The sequence below is a fragment of the Pseudonaja textilis genome, chromosome 11 (assembly GCF_049901715.1).
Source record: "Pseudonaja textilis isolate UNSWEBS1 chromosome 11, rPseTex1.2, whole genome shotgun sequence".
Taxonomy (NCBI): domain Eukaryota; kingdom Metazoa; phylum Chordata; class Lepidosauria; order Squamata; family Elapidae; genus Pseudonaja; species Pseudonaja textilis.
In genome coordinates this window covers 14423545-14450373 of record NC_142000.1, presented here as the reverse complement: position 1 = coordinate 14450373, position 26829 = coordinate 14423545, and the positions used below count along the sequence as shown (strand labels likewise).

At 40.5% G+C, this 26829-nt stretch overlaps 1 protein-coding gene across 2 annotated transcripts in view; it reads left to right on the top strand.

Moving 5' to 3' along the window:
• ZNF536 (zinc finger protein 536) overlaps positions 1-26829 on the top strand; it is a 322579-nt gene that overhangs the window by 91998 nt on the left and 203752 nt on the right. For both annotated transcript variants that reach the window (XM_087940650.1, XM_087940651.1), the window contains exon 4: positions 18431-20602. In XM_087940650.1, coding sequence (XP_087796776.1) covers positions 18433-20602 — 2170 coding nt within the window. In that variant the 5' untranslated portion in view covers positions 18431-18432. The remainder of the gene's footprint in view (positions 1-18430; positions 20603-26829) is intronic.

The following is a 26829-nucleotide window of genomic DNA, read 5'->3' as shown; positions in this document are numbered from 1 at the left end:
TTTTTGTCTTGTTTTGCATTCCATTCATTCTTTGAAAGTCTGCCTGAAACGTTAGCGAATGCCTGTCAATTTTTCTCGAGTTGAAGTCAAGGGTATGCTTTGTTCACATACCATATTTACAGATCTCATAGCCTTTTCTGGAGATGAGTATTCATTTATGGATGTTGCTCCAGTTGAAACACCAGTTTCAGAAACGGAGCACCTAAAAAATATCTGGAAATTTCAAAAACAAACAAACACTATTTCGTACATTTTCATTTGAGTGATGGAAGGCCAGCAGCTTTAGCTTCCTGCTTGAATCTGGTATCAATACATACTTCTTATGTTTCAGTTCAGAGTCTGGGTAAACTTTTTGTAGCTCAGCAACTTTGCTTAGCTCCTGTGAAGTTAGCTAACATCCTGGCACGTTTCTGCTTAATGACTGGGGTGAGGATCAAGCTGTTTATCAGTTACAGGAGTGTTCACAGTTGAACTTCAAATTAGCTATTTTCTTTCACACATGTTCAACATGGCAGCTTTTAGCATTCCCCCTCCCCTTTTCAGAAGTTCCCTTTATGTCCACCGGTTGCCTTTTGAGATAAAAGTAGGATTAAAAAAATAATAACAGGAGAAACTGTAAGTGAACAAGCAATGCTATCACAGCGCTTTAAATAATCAAATACGTCTTTCCCCCCCTCCTTTCTCTGTTTGCATTCTAAGGTGTATAGAAGGCAGTTTGAGATGATGAAAGAGAAAAGAAAAACCCTATATTGGTGTTTTCCCATCAACAGGTATAGATGATGTTAAAGGTGCAAGAGAAGGAACAAATACTCTTAGAAACATTGTGCTGCTATTTTTGTCCTTCAGTTCTTTCTGACAACTTATTTGTACTTAAAGGAATATTTCTAAAGAGCGAAGAAGCATCATTAAATAAAGACTGTGAAATGTGCAATATGGCTTATTTATTTAAATGTTAATTGGTCCAACGAACACTTCTAATTAGCTCTATATTTGCTTAGCAAAAAGTTTTACAAATTCCAATTGTGAAAAAAGCAGCTATTTTGAGCTGGTAAGCATGTTGCAGCATCAGCTATGATTTTTCTATAGTTCTCAGCCCTTGAAGGCACAATTTAATTTTTCATGTATGCATACTAGCAACGGTAAACACTTGCGAGTGTAAAGAACCTTCTTTAATTAGCTGCACAACAATTAAAGGATTCACAAACTAAATTGAACCCTGTCTCTGTGCTTACTAGCTGAATTCTACCACCTGTCACAACAGCACTTTGTTCAATCTGTTATGCAAAATCATTATAGCAATATAGCTGAGGAAAAAAAAAGAGAGAAACAGCAATTATTTCTTACTTTTCTCTTGAATGGGTTATTTTGGGTTAGATTCATGTCAGGTTCATTGAAGCTAACCTTTTGAAATCTGTAACAGCATAATTCTTCTATGGCAGGCTTAGAATTTCTAGATAAAACTATTTCATTTTACCCTTTCAAGAGAAGGGAAGGCACCCATTTGATATAAGATATGTTTCTCTGATTATTTGGGAAAAGTATGTGTGTGTATCTGGAGTTGGGGAATAATCCAAATCCTTTAATTTTTGCAGCAGACTGTTATTTTCTTTTTCTTTGTCAGACCAGGAAACCCAGAAATCTAATAATATAACTGCTTCTTTTATTATTAAACTCATTAAGTGATGTTGCAAAACAGCACTTGCAGGGTTTTGGATTTATGTTTTCTTGATTTCCTGAAACCTCTCTCTTTCTCTTTGCCTTTTCCTTTCTTGCTCTTTCTCTCTTTTCCTTTCCCTCTTTCTCACTCTCCTTCTTCCTCTCTTCCTCTTTCTTTCTCTTTCTTTCTTTCTTTCTTTCTTTCTTTCTTTCTTTCTTTCTTTCTTTCTTTCTTTCTTTCTTTCTTTCTTTCTCTCTTTCCTTTTCCCTTTCCCTCACTCTTTCTTTCTTTCTTTCTTTCTTTCTTTCTTTCTTTCTTTCTTTCTTTCTTTCTTTCTTTCTTTCTTTCTTTCTTTCTTTCTTTCTTTCTTTTTCTGTCTTTTGGAAACAGTATAGATTAAACTCCCACAGCTTAGGTAAAGCATCAACCTTGAGAAAAACGTGTTCCTGTAGTTTACATTGTGATATCATCTGTTCTAGTCCAGCTACTGTGGCTGATAGGGAGAAGATGGCAGGGAAGCATGGCCCGATTGCATTTGAAGAGCTATAGGTTCTGCAACCCTAAATAACTTTATAGAAGCTTTTTTTAAAAAAAAAAAAACCATGCTTTTGTAGTATCTGAAATTAGTATCTACACCAGAGGGGTGTCAAACTCACAGCTTGTGGGCCGAATGTGTCATGTGCTGGCCCTGCCCCAACCTGGTTTAGCAAAGGGAAAAAAAGTCCCGATACATCATGTGACACTGCTGTGACGATGCGAGTTTGACACCCCTGATCTACATTATACCTTTTACATGTGAGAATTATATGTAATTCTACATGTCCACTGAGAGATGTGTGTGCATTGTAAGTAGGAAACCATGTTTTTAGTCTTCTGTTTTCTGTTCCGTATATGGGTAGTCCTCAATTTTATAACCATCATTGCAACTGGAACTTGTGTTGCTAAGTGATGTGAGTTGCACATTATTTTGTAACCAATTTGGGGGGGCACGGTTGTTAAGTGAATCAAGTTTCATGCATTGACTTTGCTTGTTGGAAGGTTTCCACTGGGAAAATTGCAAATGGCAATCCTGTGAACCCAGACACTACAAAAATTGTAAATGCATGCCAGTTGCCAAGCATCCCACAGGCCCATGCCCATGCCCAGTTTAACGAAGGGCGGGAAAGGTGCAATACGTCTAGTGACGATGCCATGACGACATGAGTTTGACACCACTGCTATACAGCATAGTATAATAATAGTAAAGAGGAAATGTAATAGTATTAGCAGAATAGTTATACTATGTATAAGCCGTGTTGGCGCAGAGGTTAGAGTGCAGTACTGCAGGCTACTTCTGCTGACTGCCGGCTGCCTGCAATTGGCAGTTCAAATCCCACCAGGCTCAAGGTTGACTCAGCTTTCCATCCTTCCAAGGTGGGCAAAATGAGAACCCAGATTGTAGGGGGCAATATGCTGACTCTGTAAACCGCTTAGAGAAGGCTGCGAAGTGTTGTAAAGTGGTATATAAGTCTAAGTGCTATTGCTAGTGCTATAGTAATAGTAATTATCACAGTAGCAAGAATACAGGATTTATAAAGGCATTTTTCCTTTAAAAAATGAACTAAAACCCAATCTGCTTAAGGATAACACGCGAAGCCCACTGGTGTCATAAGAATAGCTTCTGTGACCGGAGTTAAAGACTTTGTTCTTGAGTGAGGAACACACAATAGAGGCATTTCATAATCAGGGGGGGTGGGGGGTGGGGTGGGGTGTTATAAATGAATAGGTCTGATTATTCCATGCTGTCATTTTAAGTTGCCCAATATTTTTAGATACTTGTCCCTTTGCATCATTTTGCGAAAATGTGTGGGCACAACGAGGCCCTTTGAAAGCCTGACATATTCTCTTGCAAAAAAAAAATAAAAAATAAAATAAAAGCCAAAGGGCTGAAGCTGTGGAAGAATGTATGTTTTATGCTCTCCCTAGCTGAAAGCTGGAAGGGAAGCTGCCACCGATAGCACTGACTTGTAAAATTCTTAGATAATTTGGCACTGCAGAACAAGAAACAGAGACATGCCAAATGTTTCTTGAATGCACTTTTTCAGTCCTCCGTCAAAATATCTTTGAGTTCTATAGCAACTATGGATGGCTTCCACAGAACAGATTCGTTTAAAGATAGCTTAAGATAATATAGCTCGGTGCACACTTCCATATGTGTTTAACAGGCTTGGAGGCAATGAAACTGTTTTGAACATGACTGCACAAAACAAACTGAGGGATGATTCGTGGATAATGGGGCTGGCTTTTGTGCTTGCACCTTTGTACCTAACCCTGGATGAAAATACTATAATACGTTACAGTATTTGAATAAAAAACCCCTTGATATCTAAGCAATGCAATCAGTATCCTGTTCCTTCCCACTTATTAGCATATCTATTTTTCTTGGAGTCATTCTATGGGAAAAATGGGGGTTATGTATTGCTCTATATGTTAGGAATGCAGGAAGCCAGTGCAGGCTGGCACTGGAAGTTTTAGTCTAAACACGTCTAAAGGGATCAGATATGGCTTTGATAGCAAATTGTCCAATGGTATAAGGAATCCTACCTGTAGTGAGGTTATCAAAAGCAGTTGAAGTTCGTGCAGAACCTGGGAGCTACTTTCTGCCTTGACCTACAGAGTTTGGACTGCTGAATATGAATTTGATGGAAGAGAATATCTGTAGCTCAGGTTGAGATGTTGGGTCCTTAGTGCTCTCTGAGCTTGGCTGTTTTCTTGCAGATGTTTCATTACTAAACCAGGTACCATCATCAGTACTAGAAAGGAGTATGATTTGTGGAATGGAGGAGTAGGAGAGGGAAGGGTATCCTTGGTACTCTCTGAGCTTGGTTGTTTTCTTGCAGACATCTCATTGCCAACATCAACAGTGCCAAAAAGGAGTGGGATTTGTTCTCTTTTTATGTATTAATGGCGTGTCCTCTCAGCGTTGGTGTGAGTGTGATAGAAATATGAATCCTTCAGTTACTCAAATACGAGGATCATTTTTGAGTAACCAAAGGATTCATATTCATATCACATCCTTGAACCTAGAACCAATCAAGCCTTTTTCACTCAGACTCAAGCTGTTTTTATGGAAAGAAGAAGAAAAATATGTGGGGATCAAGGTTATTGTCTTAAGGTCATGTCAGACCAGTTGTCCACTAGTTGAGGATTATCTATGTTTGTTGAAAAAGTCTCTTTGGCATTCTTCTCCTATCCCTTTTGCAGACTGATTGGCTTGGTCTTGGGGTTTTAGCATACAAAGCAAAGGTGGTATTCAGCCAGTTCTGAGCAGTTCTGGAGAACCGGTAGCGGAAATTCTGAGTAGTTCAGAGAACCGGCAAATCCTACCTCTGACTGGAGATTTTACAGTATCCTTCCCCTGTCATGCCCACCAAGCCACGCCTACGGAACCGGTAGTAAAAAAATTGAATCCCACCACTACTGACACAAAGCATGGACTGTGCAGGCAAATAAGATATAAATATATATTTTAAACATTTTCTGATTTAGTCATAAACAAACAGTACAAGTAAAAGATCTTAGAAGCATTTCTACGATGGTTCTTCTGAATCCTGATCTCACCTGTCCTAGCTTCTTCTCACTATAACATACCTCTGCGTGTTGAACTGGCCTTTGATTTTGCCCTTCTTCTGTTTCTCTTTGAACATGCCATCAACTGGAAATGAAGCCACCTTCTTGATTTTTCTCAGGGAGACTTTTCTGCCTTCGTGCCTCTGGTGCTGACAATCACTGTCTTCAAAGCAGTGAAAGTCTTCATAAACATTATTATCTTGGAACAAATAGAGTCAAAATCTCTATTCCAATTTCCCAGAATTCTTCTTCTCTTGTGAAAGAATGCTGGTTTCTACTTTACTCTAAGGGGCCTTCAAGATTTACTCTTGATAGGAGTTGTGTTTGGTGTGAAACTAGCATTAGCTCATTTTATCATTGTTAGGTTAGCACAGGGATATTTGTGCTTCCCACATTGACAAAAAGTTGTTGAACCTTCTGCTATCTTTTTTCTTCTTTTTGCGGTCTCCCTGACTGCCAATCCAGCCATCTTTTGAAAGAGATGATTATACAATGAAAGACTGGGTGCTTGTCTGCATACCATTGCCAATTCACAATGAGAAAGTCCCCCCTCCCACTCCCCAATTTCATTGAAATATTTCCTTGGGGAGGGGGAGGAACTTATTTTCCATTAAACTGAATGAGAATGGTAACAACAAAAATATAAATTAGATTTTAAGCCTCCTAAGCTTTCAAGTCTTGCTTTAGAACATGTTTCAGAATGACAATTAAACACCAGTTGTCCTTTCTCCCTGTTTGTTTGTTTTTTAACCATGTTATAACTTCGGACAAATGGGCAAGAATTTTTGTCTTCATTTTGATGGAGCTGCAGATTGGGTCCTTTGATTTGCTGTCTCCATTGTTTTTCTGATGCCTGTTCTAAAAATCAATTTGGGCTCAGAGTTTTAGAAAAAGGGTGTAGTTTCACAATATAGGAAGTAGTTCTTTATGAAAGCTTAGCAGGATAAGGTTTTAGAACTTAAGTTTTGTTTTCCTGAATATACTTAAGTGATAACTACCCAGTGGTGTCAAGAGTGGTAGTTTAACAGTATTGGAGAAAGTTTGCTTGGGCCATCATTATATTGAAACAGGAGAGATTGGTATATGTAATTATTATAATTATACTGTAGTTGGTTGCACAGTTAGCCAGATATTTAGACTGGATTTGGCATTTTTGTCTACCTGTGAAATCTTTCCCAAGGATCTATGTAGACAGATGTTTAATACAACCTGTCACGTAACAGTCCAGATTTAACAATTATCAATAAGAAAGACAAAAAAAGGCTGACTAAAGGATAAGGCAATACCTGGAGACAGCCGAATAGAAGAAAAATACCTGCATGTAGAATGACTGTGACAAAAGAAAGCAAAGACAGTACAAGGGGCACCAATGGGCCTTGGGCACCTATCATCTGGAGCACCACTTCACCACCATCGGCATTGACAGAATCCCTATCAGTCAACTGCAAAAGGCAGCTGTACGTGAAACAGTTTTCATCTTGCAAGGGTATCCTGAATACCATCCAATAAGAACATCTCCCTATCCCAAGTCCTTCATGTTGTGGATATAGTTATTATTTTATTTGCAAACCTCTACTATAGACTTGTCAATAAGCGTTCTCCCTTTGGTGAAATTTTCAGGAAGGAAATAGATGCCTAAGGGTTTTTTTCCCCCTTAAAAGTTAGGTGGATGGATGCATGGACAGACAGACACATAATCTTTGCTGTTTGTGCCTACATTTTTCCACCTTCTCCCTTGATCCATCCTCATCCCGACAACAACATTATCTCTTACAACATCCCTTTTTCATTCCTGCTTTTGAAAGCTTCTGTTTCCTCAGCGGGGTTTCTGTTTGAACCTCGAAATTCTGAACCAATTCATTTCTGAAAAGGATATTTATACACAACTACAGAGCATCTGCAAGGAAGGCACGAATGAAGAATGATTTTGGAGGTAAGGAAAGCTGTTTGTCCTTTGATCTCGTGCTGAAACCGAAGGCCTCCCGAAAATCTTCCCTTCCTAATGAAAAGAGAGACATGTCCCTCCCACCTTTAGGGTCAAAACATGTGCCATTCTGCATTTGCCAGCTTATCTCCTTGCTAATAAAACAGTTGTGAAGCGGGAGATCCACGAGCAGACCTCCTGGCTTAAATTGATAAAAAATAAAGCCACGGTAGAGGATTGCAAATTGGATTGATGGTGATGGCCCTGGGAAGAGAAGCTTTAATCTTTGTGTCCATGCTTATCTCACTTGTTTGCTCTTAGTCCTATTGTATGGAAAAGATCATCACAATACAGTTCCTTGTCCTTTTCTTGGACCACATGGCTGCACAGTCTTTTTTAAGTCAAAGGCTACATGTAGAACTTAAGGAACGTGTAAGGAGATTCACAAGAATGGAAGAATGGGGCAGAAAGATCTGGTCAAAGCAGAATTGTCACATTACAAGGAAAACTTACTTCAACCTTTGCAATGGACTAAACATGTCCTCTGCTGCCAAAGGTAGCAAATTGGTTTCAGACAGGGCTGTCAAACTTGTGGCCCATGGTCTGAATGCATCATACGCTGGCCATGCCCACGACTGGTTTAGCAAAGGGGGAAAAGGTCCTGATATGTCACATGACGCCACTGTGACGATGTGAGTTTGACACCCTGGTTTAAGAGGTTCAGGATAAGTTGCTCCAATATAACAAGAACTGAATGGTAGGAGGGCTCAGGAGGAATAATAGGGGTGTAAACTAATGGTGGGAATCTTATGTAAATCCCACCACTGACATCTGCTCTCTGCTCTGGAGGAGATATTCAGCAGGTTCTGACCAGTTCTGGAAATTTTGAGTAGTTCGGAGAACCAGCAAATCCTACTTCTGACTGGAGATTTTACAGTATCCTTCCCCTGCCACGCCCACCAAGCCACACCCACAGAACTGGTAGTAAAAACTTTTGAATCCCACCATTGCTCTGCTCAGCTCCCCTTGTTTAAAAAAAGCACTATGATAACTAATGATGCTAAGGGGAGTTAGTTTGGTATAGTAGTTATGCATCAGGCTAGAAATTCAGAGACTGTGAGTTCTAGTCCTGTCTTAGGCACAAAGCAAGCTGGGTGACCTTGGGCTAATTATTCTCTCTCAGCTGCAGGACGAAGTTAAGACCTAAAAATCTGCCTAGAAAACTGTAGGGGCTCACCCAGGAAGTTGGCAGGAGTCAACACACCCATCTGAAATTGCTAACATCCTAGAACCACTGTCAAACGTTCAGTTCTCTTTTGAACTATGCAGTGTTCTTCAGAAAACAAAGAAGTTCTTTTTTAAAATCTAATTATGAACGTACAGTAAATATACTTTTTACATTTAGTACATTTCATTAAGATTTAGCCCTCATCATTATAACATACCTACAAGGATCCCAAATTAGATATGCCACCTTAGTTTTTGCCATCTTTTCCACCACCACCCCCAGCATTTTGTAGAGTATCACCTTCAGATTTGTTTATTAAACCATTGCTTTGTCCTTTGAAACACAGCTATTTATTCCATCGACACCTACTACCGAGAGAGATAATCCACAACAGGCATTGTTGCTGTCAAACTTGGCCAATAAGCAGCTTGTGACTCAACCCAACAGATGTTTCAACAGTTGAGGTCAAAGGGAATTTATGGACTTTCGTGAGCTCTTTTTGTTATGGGATGAGTGCCAAAATTCTCAACACTAGGTACAAACATTTGACCTAAGCAGTAGTAGGAGCAAGGGAACTTAAGACCCTGACGAGATGAAAGAGCCAAAATGCTATTTTGTTGAACTGGCAAACTGGCAAAAATCCAACTCACCTGATCTGACTTTATGCTTGCAGTTTAGGAATGTTTGTATACCTATTTGATGGTTTATATCAGAGCTGATTTTCCTGAGAGGTAACACTGCAAACAAAATCTCATCGGTTTCAGTATCCAACCAGCTTCTGATCTTTGTTGCATTTGTGAATTTTACATTATACCTAACAGTAGAAGATAATTCTTGTAGGTCAGGGTTGAACAGTGGGGTCCTTGGTGCTTTCTGAGTTTGGTGGTTTTCTTGCAGTTGTTTCTTTACCCAACTAGGGAACATCTTCAGTGTTAGAATGTCTTCAATGTCTTTAAAAAGATGAGCAAGGTGGAACCATCCTAATTTCTGGAAGAATTCTGTCCATAGGACAGGTGCCACCACAGAGAAGGCACGGCTCTAGGATTCAACAATATGGAATTGTTTAGTGAATGGGATTAACTATACGAGAGACATATCATTCCACAAAATAAAATATTTCCAATGAAAGCAAATGGTTTTCCTAGGAATAGATTGTGGACTTTAACATTTTGAGTTACTCAAAAGTAAAGGGTTAACTTTGAGTTTTGCTGATTAATAAGTTTGTGGTTATAGAAATAGCTGTGCATGCTAGTATGTAAAAATTGAGGTGAATGTTACTATCTTATTTGACTGCACTACAAAAAGAGTCAGAACGGAAGTCAATATTTTTCTTTACTTTTCCCCCTTTACCTTACACTTCTTTCTCTTCCCTTTTTCCTCCCTCATTTTTCTGCTTCCTTTCATAGTTTATCTTTTGATAAACTTAATAAAACTGTTACAGAAAAAGTAAGAGACAATCACATTATTGTTTAAACAGAGTGTGTGTTAATTCCAGCTTTAATTCAATGATTGCTTCAAATCACTCCTAAGTTAGATTTTGGTGATGCTAGTGCAATCATAACTGTGATTAGTATTTTTCACTGATCAAGTTTTTTTTTTTTAAAGCAACCTTAAGATGAGTTTGCTATTCAAATGTAATGTTTTTTTTTTTTTCTGATGGCCTAAACTTTTCTGGCACTTATCTATTACTTGCTTTCAACCATGTATGCAGTGCCATGTTGCTGGTAATTGAGATATTCTTATGAGATCCTGAATAGCTAAGAATGTTGTCAGCTTTTAAAATATTTTTCTTTTAATTTTCAAGTATGATTACTTGACACCCTATGATAATAGATGGCTGACTATCACCTGCAATATGCAGTGCTGGGGAATATGGTAAATTTGTATGTGATTTGCCATGGAAATAAACCAGTTTGTCACATAAAATTTAGGAATAATTTTATAATGTTGAGTTTTGTCAGCAATTAAGCTAATTGTTGATTAGCTCAGGTAAACTTTTTTGGAAAGTTTAATGTTGGTGCCAACAACTTGATTCCACCCTTAAATCTTGAAAACCCTTGTCCCAAATGCTACATTATAACAATGGCTTTATTAAACTTTCCGATTTAGTAATATCCATCTCTGTCATTATCCTAATCATTAATATTACCATCATTATTAAAGAATATGACCAGTTTGCCATTTATTCTTACTTGTAGCAATGTTGAAGATAAAACTTATGCAGCAACACTCAGCTTTAACTTCTCATTTGAGGTTCAAATAAGGATCGGTTTAAGAATTTCACAGAAAGGCAGCTTTTGAAACGAACATATAATAATATGGTATCAAATTAGCTGGGCTTATTGGCTAGAATAAGCCATTAAAGATAAATAGGCCCTTTTTCTGATTCTAAATCTGCCAAATTTTAACTCTTTCCACTTTGTTGTAAATTCCTTGCATCATCTATAGTACGTGTATTAACAAAAAATAAGGTAGCCGTACTGCCACACATTTTATTTATTAATAATCTGGCATATAAACCACTCTGTATCCTGCCCAGTATGATAATATTTCTGATGTAATATGTTTGGATGCCCAAATGTTGCCAGCATTGATTGTTAGAGGGTTTTTTTTTCCTTAAAACAAAAAACCAAACACTAGCTCAGCATACCCAGCTCTGGGCTAAAATGTAAGCATGAAATCTCTGGTTTATTTTTGTAATAATGTTTACAGCTGCTTAATGACCCTGAATAGGTTCAGAAATCTGGTGCCTTGTATTTCTTTATAGGAGTAACAGAATAACAGAGTCGGAAGGGACCTTAGAGGTCTTCTAGTCCACCCCCCTGCTCAAGCAGGAAACCTTATACCATTTTAGACAAATGGTTGTCTAATCTCTTTTTAAAAACACCCAGTGTCAGAACATCCACAACTTCTGGTGACACGTTGTTTCACTGATTAATTGTTCTAACTATCTGGAAATTTCTCCTCAGTTCTAGATTGGTTGTCTTATTGACTAGTTTCCATCCATTGCTTCTTGTCCTGCCTTCAGCTGCTTTGGAGAATAGGCTGACTCCCTCTTCTTTGGGGCAGCCCCTGAGATATTGGAAGGCTGCTATCATGTCACCCCCTAGTCTTTCTTTTCATTAAACTAGACATATACAATTTCAGCAACCGTTCCTCATATGTTTTAGCCTCCAGTCCCCTAATCGTCCTTGTTGCTCTTCTCGTAACAACCTTAGCTAAGCAGTGCCTGGGCTCAGCCATAGGAATCTGATTTAACCCAATTTTGCCATCCATTCCACAATCCTGCCACAGTTAGACCCACTGCGGAGTTGCTCAAGACTAAAACTGCTTTGAATAGCTATGATCAGGAGAGAAAGATGTGCTCTTTTAAACATCCATGCAGGCTGACTGACTGGAACAGTGCAAAACATGGAGTTTGCTTCTTACTGAACTCAGCATATTCAGAAATCCAATCTAGTTGAACATTTTTATTTGCTTGGAAGTCAAAATCTTTTATAGATGATGCAAGGCAAGGTCAGTCAACTTTTGCTGTGGCCCACGCTGACTTTTAGGTCATAGAACATTCCCTTCTGGTTAATTCCACTTTTCTTCACTTTTTTTCCTTTCCTTTTTTCTTCTTCTTTTGTTCAGCTATGTTCAATTCTCAAAGACTGCCTGGATGAGTCCTTGTGATTTCCTTTCTTCTTCAGAAGTGGCTTGCCATTGCGTCCTTTCTAGGGCTGAGAGAAAGTGACTGGCCCAAGGTTACACCGTGGCTTTGTGCCTAAGATGGAACTAGAGCTCATAGTCTCCTGGTTTCTGTCTTGAGTATCTTAACCACCACACCAAACTGGCTCTCTTGCATTCGTCTTTATTAATCATATTTATATGAGCTAGTCCTTAATTTATTATACCTTTTCCCCAGTTAATTTCTAGTGTTTTCCCTCTTTTGACAGATATTAACATTGTGAAGTTGAGTTTTGACTATTTTTGTACTTTAGTACTCAGTTGCTTTTTCATTAACTTATAGCAGAAAAGGGAATCTCTGATTATCTTGCAACATCCCACTCCACATGGCTCCATAACAGAGCTGAGAATAGCTATCTCTCAACAGTTCCTAAGTCACAATTTCTCCATTTTTCCCCCTCTGAAATTTAAATTGCAAAATGGGAAGGGCGCCATCCCAAATGCATTGATTTCTGAATGCATGCAGGAAAATCTAAATTCATGTTACCGTTTCATTTCTTGGGTTATGTATTTTAGATGGTACAGAATAATCCATTGCAGGGCAAATAATTCTTTCTTGCCCAAATTTCTGTAATCCACTGGTTTCAGATTGGCAAAAGAATATATATGTAAAACTTTCAGAAGAGAGTCTTCCGTGATTTGAAATGGGACTCAGAGATTCACAGGCTGTTCCATATTGCTTCTGCTTATGAAATGTTGGAAGATGTAACAGAATAAACAATAAATAAGTCTATGGCACAAATATTGTATATGTAGCCAGTTTTATAGCTCAAATCTTTTAAGCATCCAAGGCTGCATTTTAAAATCCATTTATTGAGAAGAAATCCAGTAAATTTACTTGGAAATAGAGTAGGCTGAAATTTAATTATTTTAAGAATGTTTAAATTACAGACCTTTTATAAACCTTTCTTCCCCAAATCTTAACAATAGCTTGTAATGAGGCATTAGAGTTGCTGGATTCTAAACCGGCAGATAATTCTGTTGTTGGAGATTTCTTTCCATTTCTTTTTGGCAGTGGGGATTTTAAAAAATATCTTAGTTCCTGCTTAGAAAATAAATTATGTAAAAAAAAAAAGCACTGGTCAGATTTAGCAGATTTCTAATAAAACGCCTTAAAAAAAGATTCAAAAATAGTATCTTTTAATTGTATTTTTATGGAATCTATTTTCAAGCATAATGGCTTATATTTGGAGGTCACAATAAACCCATTTCCCCAAGCTGTCTGGATGACATTCCTAAAAAAATCTTCAGTGGCTGGAAAAAAATGGGAGCCAAAATCTAAATTTAATTTTCATGGCTTATTATAACCTAAATGAGTCAAAGGGAGCTTTAGCTTTGAACCCTTCTTGTGACTGGGCAAGGAATTTAGAAAATTTTGCCTCTGCTATTGGTTGACCACAGCTTCCTCTGTTGGCCAGATTAATTGTGATTAGTTTAACCAGGTTCAAATTTTTTTTTTGTTTGACGTTGCATTGTTCATTAATCGAAGACTGCTGCTAAAGACACGATACAACTCATTTAACTAAATACTGAAGCAGAGCCTTTTTCTCAGTGGCACGGTTCAACCAGTGTAACGACCAGTTTGCTGAGTATGCACTTTGTGTGCGCTCATTTTTCATGCGGGTGCTTCACCTTTAAAAAAGCCCATTTTCAACTCAATTACTTACCTTCTACCGTAGCCCCTAGGCAGTGGTGGGATTCAAAAACTTTTACTACCAGTTCTGTGGGCGTGGCTTGGTGGGCATGGCCATGTGACTGGGTGGGCGTGGCTTTACTTCTTTTGCAGTCCCCACCTGTTTTTTGGAAGATTCCTAACCTCAGAGGAGCCTCTGGGGGGCGTTTTTGCTCCCCTAAAGCTCCTCTTAAGTCTCAGGAAGAAAAGGAACAGAGCACGGGAAGGACGCGCAGCAACCCCCACAAGCTCTGTTTTGGGAGCTTCCTAGCCTCAGAGGAGTCTCGGGGTGTGTGTGTGTGTTTGCTCCCCTCTAAAGCTCAGGAAGGCAAATAAATGGAGTGGGGGCTGACCTCCTTCCTCCATTTTTTGCCTTCCTGGGCCTCAGCAAGGAGAATCGCGGCACAGCTGATCATATCTACAGCTGATTGTTGGGAGGGAAAAAAAGAAAGATATACCTTAGGCGAATGGCAGGCACGAGGGAGACCGGGTGGGGGTGTGTGGCCAGCCAGAACTTACTACCGGTTCAGCGACCCACGCCAAATTCTTGCTACCGGTTCATCCGATCCAGTACGAACCGGATAAATACCACCACTGCCCCTAGGGCAGGGGTGGACAAACTTTTTGATGGGGGCCTCATTGACTTTTAAAATTTGACAGACGGGCCGCCACCTGGTGTCGAAATGCCTGTCATTACAAGTCAAAATCAAATGAATGCAATCATTCAATCATTCACATCAAACCTTAATTCTGTACCAATCTTCGGCGGGCCGGATTAAAAAGATCAACGGGCCAGATGTGGCCCCCGGGCCATAGTTTGCCCACCCCTGCCCTAGGGCTAAAACAGTGGAGGCATGGCAAACCACTCCACCATGTGAATCGGCTGTGCTAAAAAATAAATAAATCAGGAAATAAAGCCCAGGATCGGGGGTGGGTGGGTGGGGCCAAATGATCACTGGAACTACCCGTTCGCCCGAACCAGTCCGAACCAGTAGAATCCCACCCCTGCTTTTCCTCCCTCATCATGTGTGTGCAACCCAGAAGCCTGCCAGGGTCCATTCCATATCACAAAAAGTCAAGCGTGATCACTCTCAAAACATGAATTTCAAGCTGAACCGCTGTTATGAAGGGAGCTCCTCATTCTAAATTGGAGTTATGGGGTTAGAAGTAAGAAGAACCATTGATATTTTGGTGAGAAAAGGGTTTTAAATTGTCAATAGATTTAAAGCAAGTATGGAAGTACCTTTGTGGTTGAAATACAGCTCCTGACACCTCTTACCGTTGACCAAACTGCCAGAATGTCTTGATACTGTAGTCTGGAGAGGGCAACCAATGATCCTCTGGGCAAAGAGGTTAACCCTCTGGAGTGCTTTCCTATCTGCCCCTGTGCAATTGGCAAACCATACAGAGGTGCAGTAAGTTAAAATGCTCTCTGTGGTGCGGCGGGTGAAGATCACCAGCAGTTTTTCATTCAGTTATTGTTTTCTGAGAAGTCTCAGGTAGTATAATCTCTGCTGGGCCCTTTTGACCAGGGCTGCAATGTGAGCACCCCAGGTCAAGTCCTCTTTTATGGTAACACCCAGAAACTTAAAACTGGCCACTTGCTCCACTCGGTCTCTCTTGATAAGCCAGGGCTGGAAGTCTGATCTGTTCCTTCTATAGTCCACTATAAGCACCTTGGTTTTATTGGTGTTGAGGGCCAAGTTACTGTCTCCACACCACTGGTGTGGAGTAAAACTGGATGCGGTATTTCAAGTGTGGTCTTACTTTATAAAAACGGTACTAATACTTGATTCTATCTTCATGTGATCTTGATCCTATCTTCATATGATCTTGATTCTTGATTACTTAGGGCAAAGGTTCAAAACTTCTTTTCTGCACTAAAATGGGATCTGTTTGTCAGTCTTCGTGAATGGGTTGAACACCTGAACTGTTTGCAAAGGATTAAGCACTTTGTGAAGGAATGCTGGCATTTTTATAGCGTGAAAGACTGAAGGAAGCTGAGAGGGTCAATCCTCCATATGCTTCACTTGATCGCTTCTCATCCTTTTCTGAGAGTATATTAGAAGCAACACTAGTGACTGAGTTTTTGCGAATGCCTTTTTTGCCTTCTCTGAATATATAGCAAGGAGGGATGATTATTACTAGGGACAATTATGCTGACCGGTACTGTGTGCCGCTGTTTAACAAACAGCTTGGAGTTCTAATTTTCTGCAGTGCCAACTTTGTAGGTACCATTTATACTCATTACCGTATATTGAGAAAGTTATTAAAAATTCTTAAACTTGTTGAAGCTTTCTGTGACACCTTCCCTGGCTTTTAATTGGGTTTTATCGAGTCTTCAAAGAGAGCTCTTTTAAAATAATCAGTGTCCTTTTGTCTCTTTCTTTTGCCCAGTTGCAAAACGAATTTAGCAACGGAGCTAAAAACGAAGCAGGTTTTGCCTAAATATTAAATGAATTCTCTCGACAAGTAAAGAAGATAATTGATGGTCTCTTTAGATGGATGCCCTGTTTAAATGACGGAGGAACAATTGCTTTGGAACAGAAGGGTTAAATCTTAATCTCTGAGGTTTGCGAAGCTGCTAGTCTCCTTAAAATTTAATATACCTCGTTAATGCTTACTTGCAAACACTGAAGGATTTTTATGATTATAATCATGTGTTACAGCACCTAGTACTGTTTCTAAGTCGCATACTAATCAGCTTAATGAGATATTACCACACTTTTTGTTGACTAAAGCAAAATCCTTTTTATTGTTCGAAAGCTTGTCCTTTACTTTATTTTTCCCCCAAACATTATCTTGTTTTATTGTTTACCAGTAAATATCATGCCATCTATCCACCCAACCCCCCTCCCCATAACACCAGTCAAATCATAAAACCATATTTCTCATTGGAGAATGTGGAATTTATTGAATATACTTAATGGGACTGAAAGTTTTATAAATGGATTTCTATTTTTGTTTCTTTAAAAGGGGCAGTGGGCAAGAGGCACTGCCGTTCTCTTTTACATAGATCAGCGAATGTAAACAGGTGTGGCATCCCAAGAAGGGGCCTGGTGATGTGGAAAGCTTAATGTGACTTATTTAAGAACTAGATAGTCAGTCAATCAGAATAGAGCTGGAAGGGACCTTAGAGGTCTTCTAGTCCAACCCCCTGCTCAAGCAGGAGACCCTATACCATTTCAGACAAGTGACTGTCCAGTCTCTTCTTAAAAACCTCCAGTGATGAAGCAACCACAACTTCTGGAGGCAACTTCTGTTCCACTGGTTAATTGTCCTCACCGTTAAGAAGTTTCTCCCTAATTCCAGGTTGTTTCTCTCCATGATTAGTTTCCATCCATTGTTTCTTGTCCTGCCCTCTGGTGCTTTCGAAAATAAATTGACCCCCCTCTTCTTTGTGGCAGCCCCTCAAATACTGGAACACTGCTATTTTGTCCCTTCTAGTCCTTTTCTTCTCTGGACTATCCAAACCCGAATCCTGCGACTGTTCTCATATGTTTCAGTCTCCAGGCCTTCATCATGTTAGTTGCTCTTCTTTGCACTTTTTCCACAGTCTCAACATCTCTTTTGTAATGTGATGACCAAAACTTGATGCCGTATTCTAGCTGTGGTCGTATTAAGGCTTTATAAAGCAGTATTAATACTTGACGTGATTTTGATTCTATGCCTTTATTTATACAACTGAGAATTGTATTAGCTTTTTTGGCGGCGGCTGCACACTGCTGACTCATGTTTAAGGGATCGTCCACTAGGATTCCAAGGTCCCTCTCACAGTTAATGTATTTGAGCCAAGTTTCACGTAATCTGTACTTGTAGCTTTGGTTTTCCTGCCCAGTGTAAAATCTTACTTTTCTCCACATTAAATTTCATTTTGTTGGAAGAGGCCCATTGTTCAAGTCTGTCAAGATCTTTTTGGATCCTGAGCTTGTCTCCTGTCAGCTTAGTGTCATCTGCAAATTTGATGAGTTCCCCTTCTATTCCCACATCTAAGTCATTTATGAAGATATTGAAGAGTACTGGGCCTAAGTACTGGGCCTAACCTTGTGGTGTTCCCCTGCTCACTTCCCTCAGTGTAGATGTAGAACTACACACTGAGTACAGTTTGTCAGCCACTTACAAATCCATCTGGTGTTCATGTTTTGTATCCCACATTTTTTTTAGCTTACCAAGAAGTAGGTTGCTGTCTACTTTCTCAAATGCCTTGCTAAAGTCTAAATATATTATATCCACAGCATTTCACTGGTCTACTAATTTAGTCTCTTTGTCAAAGAATGAAATAAGCTTGGTTTAGCATGATCTGTTTATAACAAACCCATGCTGGCTACAAGTTAGAACTTTATTTGGGAATAACTTTATAAAGGGTAATGTGTTTGTTTTAAAAGCCTAATTAATCCGAGCAATCAAAAAAAAATATGCAGGGTGATGAAGGCCTTGTATAATTAAGACAAAACAATCACAATAGTACACCATGCGCTTGACATTTAATATACGTTCATCGAATATTGACTGCAGGAACATTGCATAGGATTTTTGTGCTTTTATAGCTCTGGTGATGAAATTGGTCTACTTGAAAATCTAAATTTTCCCTTCTTTTTTTTTTTTTGGCAGGAATGGAGGAAGCTAGTCTGTGCCTTGGTGTTTCTTCAGCAGGACCAGAAGCCGAGGTCCACCTCAACAGCTCCCTGCTCAATGGCCAGTATTCAATGAGTCAGAAGTTGCACCAGATCACTTCCCAACTCACTCATGCCTTTCCCGAGCTTCAGTCCAGACAGAGCCCTGAGGAAAAGGCAGTGGCCCTTCTAGAAGACAAGAGCCACGTTTCGTTAGCCAACCAGCCTATTAGCAGTCAGATGGCCCTCTTGGCCAATCAACTCAACCGGGAAGTCGATACCAGTTTAAACGGGAGGGTAGATCTACAGCAGTTCTTAAATGGACAAAACCTAGGCATTATGTCTCAGATGAGTGACATAGAGGACGATGCTAGGAAGAACAGGAAATACCCCTGTCCCCTGTGTGGGAAGCGCTTCCGGTTTAACAGCATCCTGTCCCTACACATGCGCACCCATACTGGGGAGAAACCATTCAAGTGCCCCTATTGTGACCACAGAGCAGCTCAGAAGGGAAACTTGAAGATACACCTGCGTACTCACAAGCTTGGAAACCTGGGCAAAGGCCGTGGGAGGGTCCGAGAAGAGAACCGGCTCTTGCATGAGCTGGAAGAACGTGCCATCCTGAGGGACAAGCAGATGAAAAGCAGCCTCCTGCAACCCAGGCCTGATGTCAAAGCCCACCCTCACACTCAGCCCATCCCTCTGACCAATTGCAACCTGCCCATGTCCACAAACCACCACACCCCTGATATCTCTAACCCAGTTCCCTCTCCGAAACCTGCCAGCATCCAGGAAGAAGTGGTTGCCACAGCTGCTGGGTTTAGATGTACTTTTTGCAAAGGGAAGTTCAAGAAGCGGGAAGAGCTGGACCGGCACATCCGGATCCTCCACAAGCCTTACAAGTGTACGTTGTGTGACTTTGCGGCGTCCCAGGAGGAGGAGCTGATCAGCCACGTGGAAAAAGCCCACATCACTGCCGAGTCCGCTCAGGGCCAGGGTTCCAATGGAAATGGGGAGCAGGCGGCCAATGAATTCCGGTGCGAAGTGTGTGGCCAGGTCTTCAGCCAAGCCTGGTTCCTGAAAGGCCACATGAGGAAGCACAAGGACTCCTTTGAGCACTGTTGCCAAATCTGTGGCAGGCGCTTCAAGGAGCCGTGGTTCCTCAAGAATCACATGAAGGTCCACCTGAACAAGTTGTCAGTGAAGAACAAACCCCCCAGTGACTCTGAAGTCCACATGCCTGTGGGGAGCATGTCCCAGGAAGCTCACGCCAACCTGTACTCCAGATATTTGTCCTGTTTGCAGAGTGGTTTCCTGCCCCCAGACAAAGCTGGCCTCGGTGAGCAGAACCAGGCCTACGGTAAAGGAGATTTGCCCATGAAAGAACGCGAAGTCCTGGGCAAGCTCCTGTCTCCTATTGCTAGCATCGGGCATAGTCTTGCTGAAGGGGACAAACATTCCTTATTGGGTTGTCTTAACCTTGTGCCTCCACTCAAATCGAGCTGCATAGAGAGGCTGCAGGCTGCCGCCAAAGCTGCTGAGATGGACCCTGTAAACAGCTATCAAGCTTGGCAGCTCATGGCAAGGGGAATGGCCATGGAACATGGTTTTCTGACAAAAGAGCACCAGATTCAGCGGAGCCACGAAGACCCTTTGGCAAATGCTGGAGTTCTGTTTGATAAGGAGAAGCGGGAGTATGTGTTAGTAGGAGCAGATGGTTCCAAGCAGAAAATGCCTGCTGATTTGGTTCACAGCACTAAAATGGGCAGTCAGAGAGACTTGTCAAACAAACTGGACCGTTTGGAAGGGGGCAGAGATTTCCTGCCTCACGGTATGAATCCGGGGCTCGACTACAACATGCAGAGTCATGGCGGTGCCAAGGAGAAGCCCACAGAGTGTCCCGACTGTGGGCGAGTTTTCAGAACCTACCACCAAGTGGTGGTTCATTCCAGGGTCCACAAGAGGGACAGGAAGGTGGAAGATGAGATCCTCCAGGGGAGCATCGATGAACGGCGTGGGTCTGGAAGCGATCAGGAATCCCAGTCCGTCAGCCGATCGACCACTCCCGGCTCCTCCAACATCACTGAGGAAAGTGGGATGGGAGGAGGCCTCTCACAGACCGGAAGTGCTCAGGAAGACAGTCCCCATCCATCTTCACCTTCTTCCTCAGGTACGTCCGCTTTCCATGTTCTGTCTTCCCTCTTTGAAGGGCTCCCAAACTGCACCCATCGCAGACAACTGATTTGTTTAACAATCCCCGTGTTCACTTAACAACCTCATGATTTGCTTACCTGCTGCTGCCGAAAGGTTATAAAATCATGCGGAGCAATGTCGTGACCCACTTAATGACTAGGACAACCTAAGACTGTGATTCTTGATTCATTTATGGCCCTAAGCTGAGGATTTTCTGTATTATATTGCATTTATCTTATGGTACTAATTTGGACAAATGCAAACCTATCCATCTGGTCTGTCTGCACAGAATAATGTCTCCTCCTCTAGCCTCACCAGCCACATCATCACTCTTGTTTCTCTTTTGATAAATCCTTACATCGTGAGATACAGTTCATTTGTATGGACAAACGTGGGGTATATTTAAGGCGGTGAGCCCCCAATTCTGAATATGCAAAGACTGGGAATCATAGGAAGGATTCATTAGAAAGAAAGTGACTTCCCATTGACGTTTTTTGTTTCCTGCAATCATTTAAAACCTTATAAAATCATGTTTTAAAAATATCCCATTGGTTTTAGCGTGAACCCGCTGTGCATGAAAGAGCAAAGCAAAGTAATATTTCATTTAAGCCTTCAACAACATTGAGCCTTATTGGCAAATGTGTGTGTGCTTTTTCTTATGTTTTCGCGGGTATTTATATGTATGGTATTTAGCTTTATTTATATATATGTTTGTTTGTATATATTTATATTTTTTAAAAGAGAAAGGTAAGATTTCTGGCCTCATCTCTCATTTGTGGGCTCTTGAACTAATGGATAGTAAATTGAAAGTTATATCTCCAGCCCTTTTTATAACAAAAGCACCTTGCTAATATTGTAATCATTCTGCAGACCTAACAACGGAGGAAATCATGCCATAACAAATACTCTGTTACTAATGGCAACATTGATTTCTTCAATCAGCCATTAAGTCTAGAAAATGAAAGACAGTTCGAGAGGCCTTTAGGCATTATATTGCCCACTGTTAAAGATCTGATAGCAGGCTGTTCTTTTTTTTTTTGGTACTTACCCCCACCCTGGCTTTCAATAAATATTTTAGCATTGAAGGCAATCCACCGTTACAGTTATTAAGTAGATGCCAGTTTATTTTTGCCCCTCTTGTCGTGCTCCAGTATCCTCCATTTCTTAGACCAGATTTATATAAAAGAGTTAGTTTGGGGAGGTGGCTTATAATAAATCTGTAAGCCCCCTCTCCCACTTCTTAAATCTGCCCTCTGCATTCCACAAATTCCTATGGTGATTAACACGGTTGTTTAAATACCCAGGAAACCCTCCGACAGGTCTCAGCATCCTGGCCTCCTGTACAATATATTTGTCATCAGAGACATGCAGAAATCCTATTCAGGAATGAGAGGACTGGGTTTTATACTATCTAGTCGCTTGGATTGCTTTGTTGTTGTTGTTGTTAGTTGCGAAGTCATGTTTGACCCATCGCGACCCCATGGACAACGTTCCTTCAGGCCTTCCTGTCCTCTACCACCCCCCAGAGTCCATTTAAGCTCACGCCGACTGCTTCAGTGACTCCATCCAGCCACCTCATTCTCTGTTGTCCCCTTCTTCTTTTGCCCTCAATCGTTCCCAGCATTAGGCTCTTCTCCAGGGAGTCCTTCCTTTCTCATGAGGTGGCCAAAGTCTTTGAGTTTCATCTTCAGGATCTGGCCTTCTCAAGAGCAGTCAGGGTTGATCTCCTCTAGCACTGACCGGTTTGATCTCCTTGCAGTCCAAGGGGCTCTCTGGAGTCTTCTCCAGCACCAGAGTTCAAAGTCCTCCATTCTTTGGCACTCAGCCTTCCTTACGGTCCAACTTTCACAGCCATACATTGCAACTGGGGAAACCATAGACTTGACTATACAACTTTTGTTGGCAGGGGGATGTCTCTGCTTTTTAGTATGTTGTCTAGATTGCTCTAAGGGGATTCAAAATCCAGTAGGAAAAGATTGCTCTGCCATCCAAGGAGTGTTTGCCCATGTTTTGAACGTAGGAGCCGAGTGGATGCAGAAGCATGATTTTGCTGTCCCATCATTGGTGTCCCAGAAGTTGCCCAAAGAATTAGAATCAGAATAGAGCTGGAAGGGACCTTTGAGGTCTTCTAGTCCAGCCCCTGACTCAAGCAGGAGATCCTATACCATTTCAGACAAGTGACTGTAAGTCTCTTCTTAAGAACATCCAGTGATGGAGTACCCACAAAATCTGAAGGCAATCTGTTCCACTGGTTAACTGCACTCATGGTTAGGAAGTTTCTCCTTAATTCCAGGTTGCTTCCTTTCTTCCTTGATTAGTTTCTTTCCATTGTTTCTTGTCTTGTCTTCTGGTGCTTTGGAAAATATGTTGGCCCCCTCCTCTTCGTAGCAGCCTCTCAAATACTGAGATACTGCTAGTGTCAACTCGTAAAGCATTTCTATGCCTGTTTCCAAGTTGCCATAAGCAGGAAGCGGGGGAATTCATATTGGTCAATGTCAACATGTTGCTCCCAATAAATCTTTTGGATTCTTTTGAAGCTTGGCTCGAGGCTCATGATTTAATTAAGGCAATTGCTGGAACCCTGACAGCTATCATGTCTCCCCCTGGTCTTTCTTTCCTCTAGGCTAGCCAAACCCAAATCCTGCAACAATTCTTCATTTGTTTTAGTTTCCAGGCCTTTAATCCTTTTAGTTGCTCTTCTTTGCTCTTCTTTTGATCAGGATATGCTTTAGAACAGTGTTTCTCCACCTGAGCAACTTTAAATGTGTGGACTGCAACTCCCATTCTGAATTTATTTATTTATTTTTTATTTGATTTGATTTGTCAATCGCTTACAAGATAATAGGTATAAGTATATACATAGTTATGAATACATGAAATGGGTACATATAAGAAAAATAAAAAGAAACAATAGGACAGGGATGGTAGGCACGTTGGTGCGCTTATGCACGCCCCCTACAGACCTCTTAGGAAAGGGGTGAGGTCAATAGGAGACAGTCTAAGGTTAAAGTTTTGGGGGTTTGGGGGAGAAACCACAGAGTCGGGTGGAGTATTCCAGACATTGACCGTTCTGTTGCTGAAGTCGTATTTCCTGCAATCAAGTTTGGTGCGGTGAACCTTGAGTTTGTATCTATTGTGTGCTCTTGTGTTGTTATGGTTAAAGCTGAAGTATTCATTGACAGGTAGGACATTACAATGTATGATTTTATATATACATACATATATATATATATATATATATATATATATATATATATATATATATATATATATATATATATATATATATATATATATATATATATATATGATTTTATATGAATGGGGAATTCTGGGAGTTGCAGTCCAGATTTTAACAGAATAACAGAGTTGGAAGGGACTTTATAGATCTTCTAGTCCAGGGGTGTCAAACTCACATTGTCCCGATGGCATCACGCATGATTATCGGGTTTTTCCTTGCTAACTGGGTGCGGCGTGAGCATGTGATCCAACCCATTGGCCAGGAGTTTGACAGCCCTGTTCTAGTCCAACCCTCTGCTCAGGCAGGAGATCCTATAACATCCCAGAGAAGTGGTCACCTGATCTCTTCTAAAACAAAAACAAAAACAAAAACAACCCAGTGTAGGAGCAATGGAGCTGTTTAAGTTGCCAAGGTTGAGAAACACTACTTTAGAAAAAGTAAGAAAAACAAACAAACAGAGCCTTTGGCTATTTTTATTTGACTTTCTTTTCTTCTTATGAAGAAAATACAAATGCCCTCTCAGCATCTCACTGGGCTCTTTCCTTGTCTCTGTTCAAAGAGATCCTTGAAATCTGTCTTAATTTGATTAAGGCTTGGTGGGTAAACCCCCAAAATGGCCTTTGGGGGAGGAAACTCATTTTGGGGGATGGAAACTCATGCTTCTTCTGTTCCTTTCTGGTTTAATCTGGACCAGAACAATATTCAGTTTTGAGCATCAAAAATAACAATCAAATATATTGTTTCCCTCCCTGTAACTATCAGGCTTTTGAGATAGTCCAGATAAGAAGCACCAGCCATGAGTACTAGCACTACCTCCATTGTAAGGTTTCTCCAACCTTCCCTCTTTTGGACTCAACTGTAATTTATCAGAGCAGTGTCTAGGTTGGATTCTTCCTCCTGTCTCCCAAGGTCATTCTCTCACGCCATTACAATAGCTCAGGGATGGGCAGCTGTGCTTGACAGATGTTTTCAACCTCCAATTTCCATCATTCTTTGCCAGTGATGAGAGGTGCCACAGCAGCTGCCTTTAGATGTTGTCTACTGCTGGGTAAAACCATAGATACCTGGGCCACAGGAGTCTCCTGGCCAAATTAATGGTCTGTCCATCTATGAAATTACTTGCTTGCTACACAAGCCAAACACAGTCTTTAGATACAGAGAGAAGAAAACAACGGTAGGAATTTTCCTGACTGAACGTTTCCACTTCCTTTGCCTTTTTCAAAACTGGTCAAGTCCGCAACTTTCTGAGCCTGTGGTCCAGTGTCCATCAATGATTAGGAATGATTCTATGTTGCAAAGTTCCTAACCATACATGAAAACAATTCATGCACCTTTAATCTTCTTTTGTCTTGGGCAGATTAGAGAATATTTTGCCCTTTAAGTTCCCTTTATTAAAAAAAAAAATACCAGCTGCATTTCTGGACCTTAATCAATTTATGAAATTTACCATTTGTAAAGATGGAAGACCAGAAAATTTAGCAACATTTATCCCATATTTGTAAACTTATATACTGAATTTAGTTTCCACTCATGTCAATTGGATGAATAATTTCTAATTGTTTTCCTTATAGCCTCCGAATAGAAATGGAGTATATGTACGATAAGTCATGTCTTAGAAGCAGAATACCAGAGATTTTATACCAACCTTTTTGCTGCGCTCAATAATGTGCTTTTAAATTTAACCTGGCTGACTACCTAATATTTCTTGGTCTGCTACAAAATTCTAAAGAAACAGTTTTAAATTGTTGCAAAATGATTGCTACCTGCGGAAGATAAATCAGCAGAACACAAAAGAAGTCTTTATTCTCACAGTTAAAGAGAAATAGCCATTGGGACAGACATTAAAACATTACTACAAAAATAGTATTTAGCGAATGTCTCTAAGCCCACAACAGGTTTCAGAGCTTAATTTGAATCACTTGATTCTGTTTTTGTATGGTTGTTGTTGCAAACTGGGTCAGAGGGCCTGAGAAACTCTTCTTTTTCAGATCTTAACCGAGGGATTCTTTTTTGTAAATTGGTGCTCTTAACATGATAGTACTTTCTGAATTCATCATATTAAAAATAAAACCTTTTATACACGGTGCCTTTTAGAACAGGTCTCTAGAAGAAAGCTTACAATAAGTGGCAGAGAACGCTTTGTTATCTGATGTAATTCTTCACAAGGGAGGATTGGGAATAGAGTGGCTACTTTTTTTTTCTTTTTTGAAGAAAAAAATGTCTAGTTCAGGCTGAGAAGAAGAAAGGGTCAAGTTTGCAATCAAACGGTTATTGCAGAGATGTGTGACTGTCACTGGCTGCGCTAATGTGGTATGCAGCTGTTTGTTATGTGAGTAAAAGAATGTTTGAATCAGTGAACATGTGAAAACGGCTCCAGTGGACCGGAAAATGTGTTTGTTCTTTGACTCTGTAAATTGCCACGAACTAAACTGAAGAGCCACTGCTAAAACCCGGACCTTTCAACAAACGAAGAGGTCATATTTTCTCTGAGAAAAATGGACAAAATTGGTCAGATAGATTCTTTCCTTCTCTTGCAGGCCTTGCTTGCTGTTGTTGTTGTTGTTGCTTGTACAAATTGCACTTGCTGTTGCTCTTTGCTCAGGGGGCAGAGAGAAGCTTACACTTGTTGACTGTACCATTGTCTCTCTGACCAAAACCTCACCACTGAGGAGTAAATCCTATTGATTTCAATGAATCAGCATTGAACTAGTTGCCTGTTGAAGCTAGACAAGTTTTGAAAAGGGGTTCCTTGGGGGTAAATTTCTCCAGATTATCCAGGTTTCCAGGACATGAACTGGGAATGTCTGAGATAATACAACTGCCTTTCCCGATCAGTCTTGAAGAGATAATCTCAAGATTATTTGCACCATCCATCTCCCAGTCAAAATAAGTTAATGTTATGAACTTTGAAAGCTGTGCATGCTGGATGGGATGCTTGTGGTGAAGGGGGAGAAATGGAGACT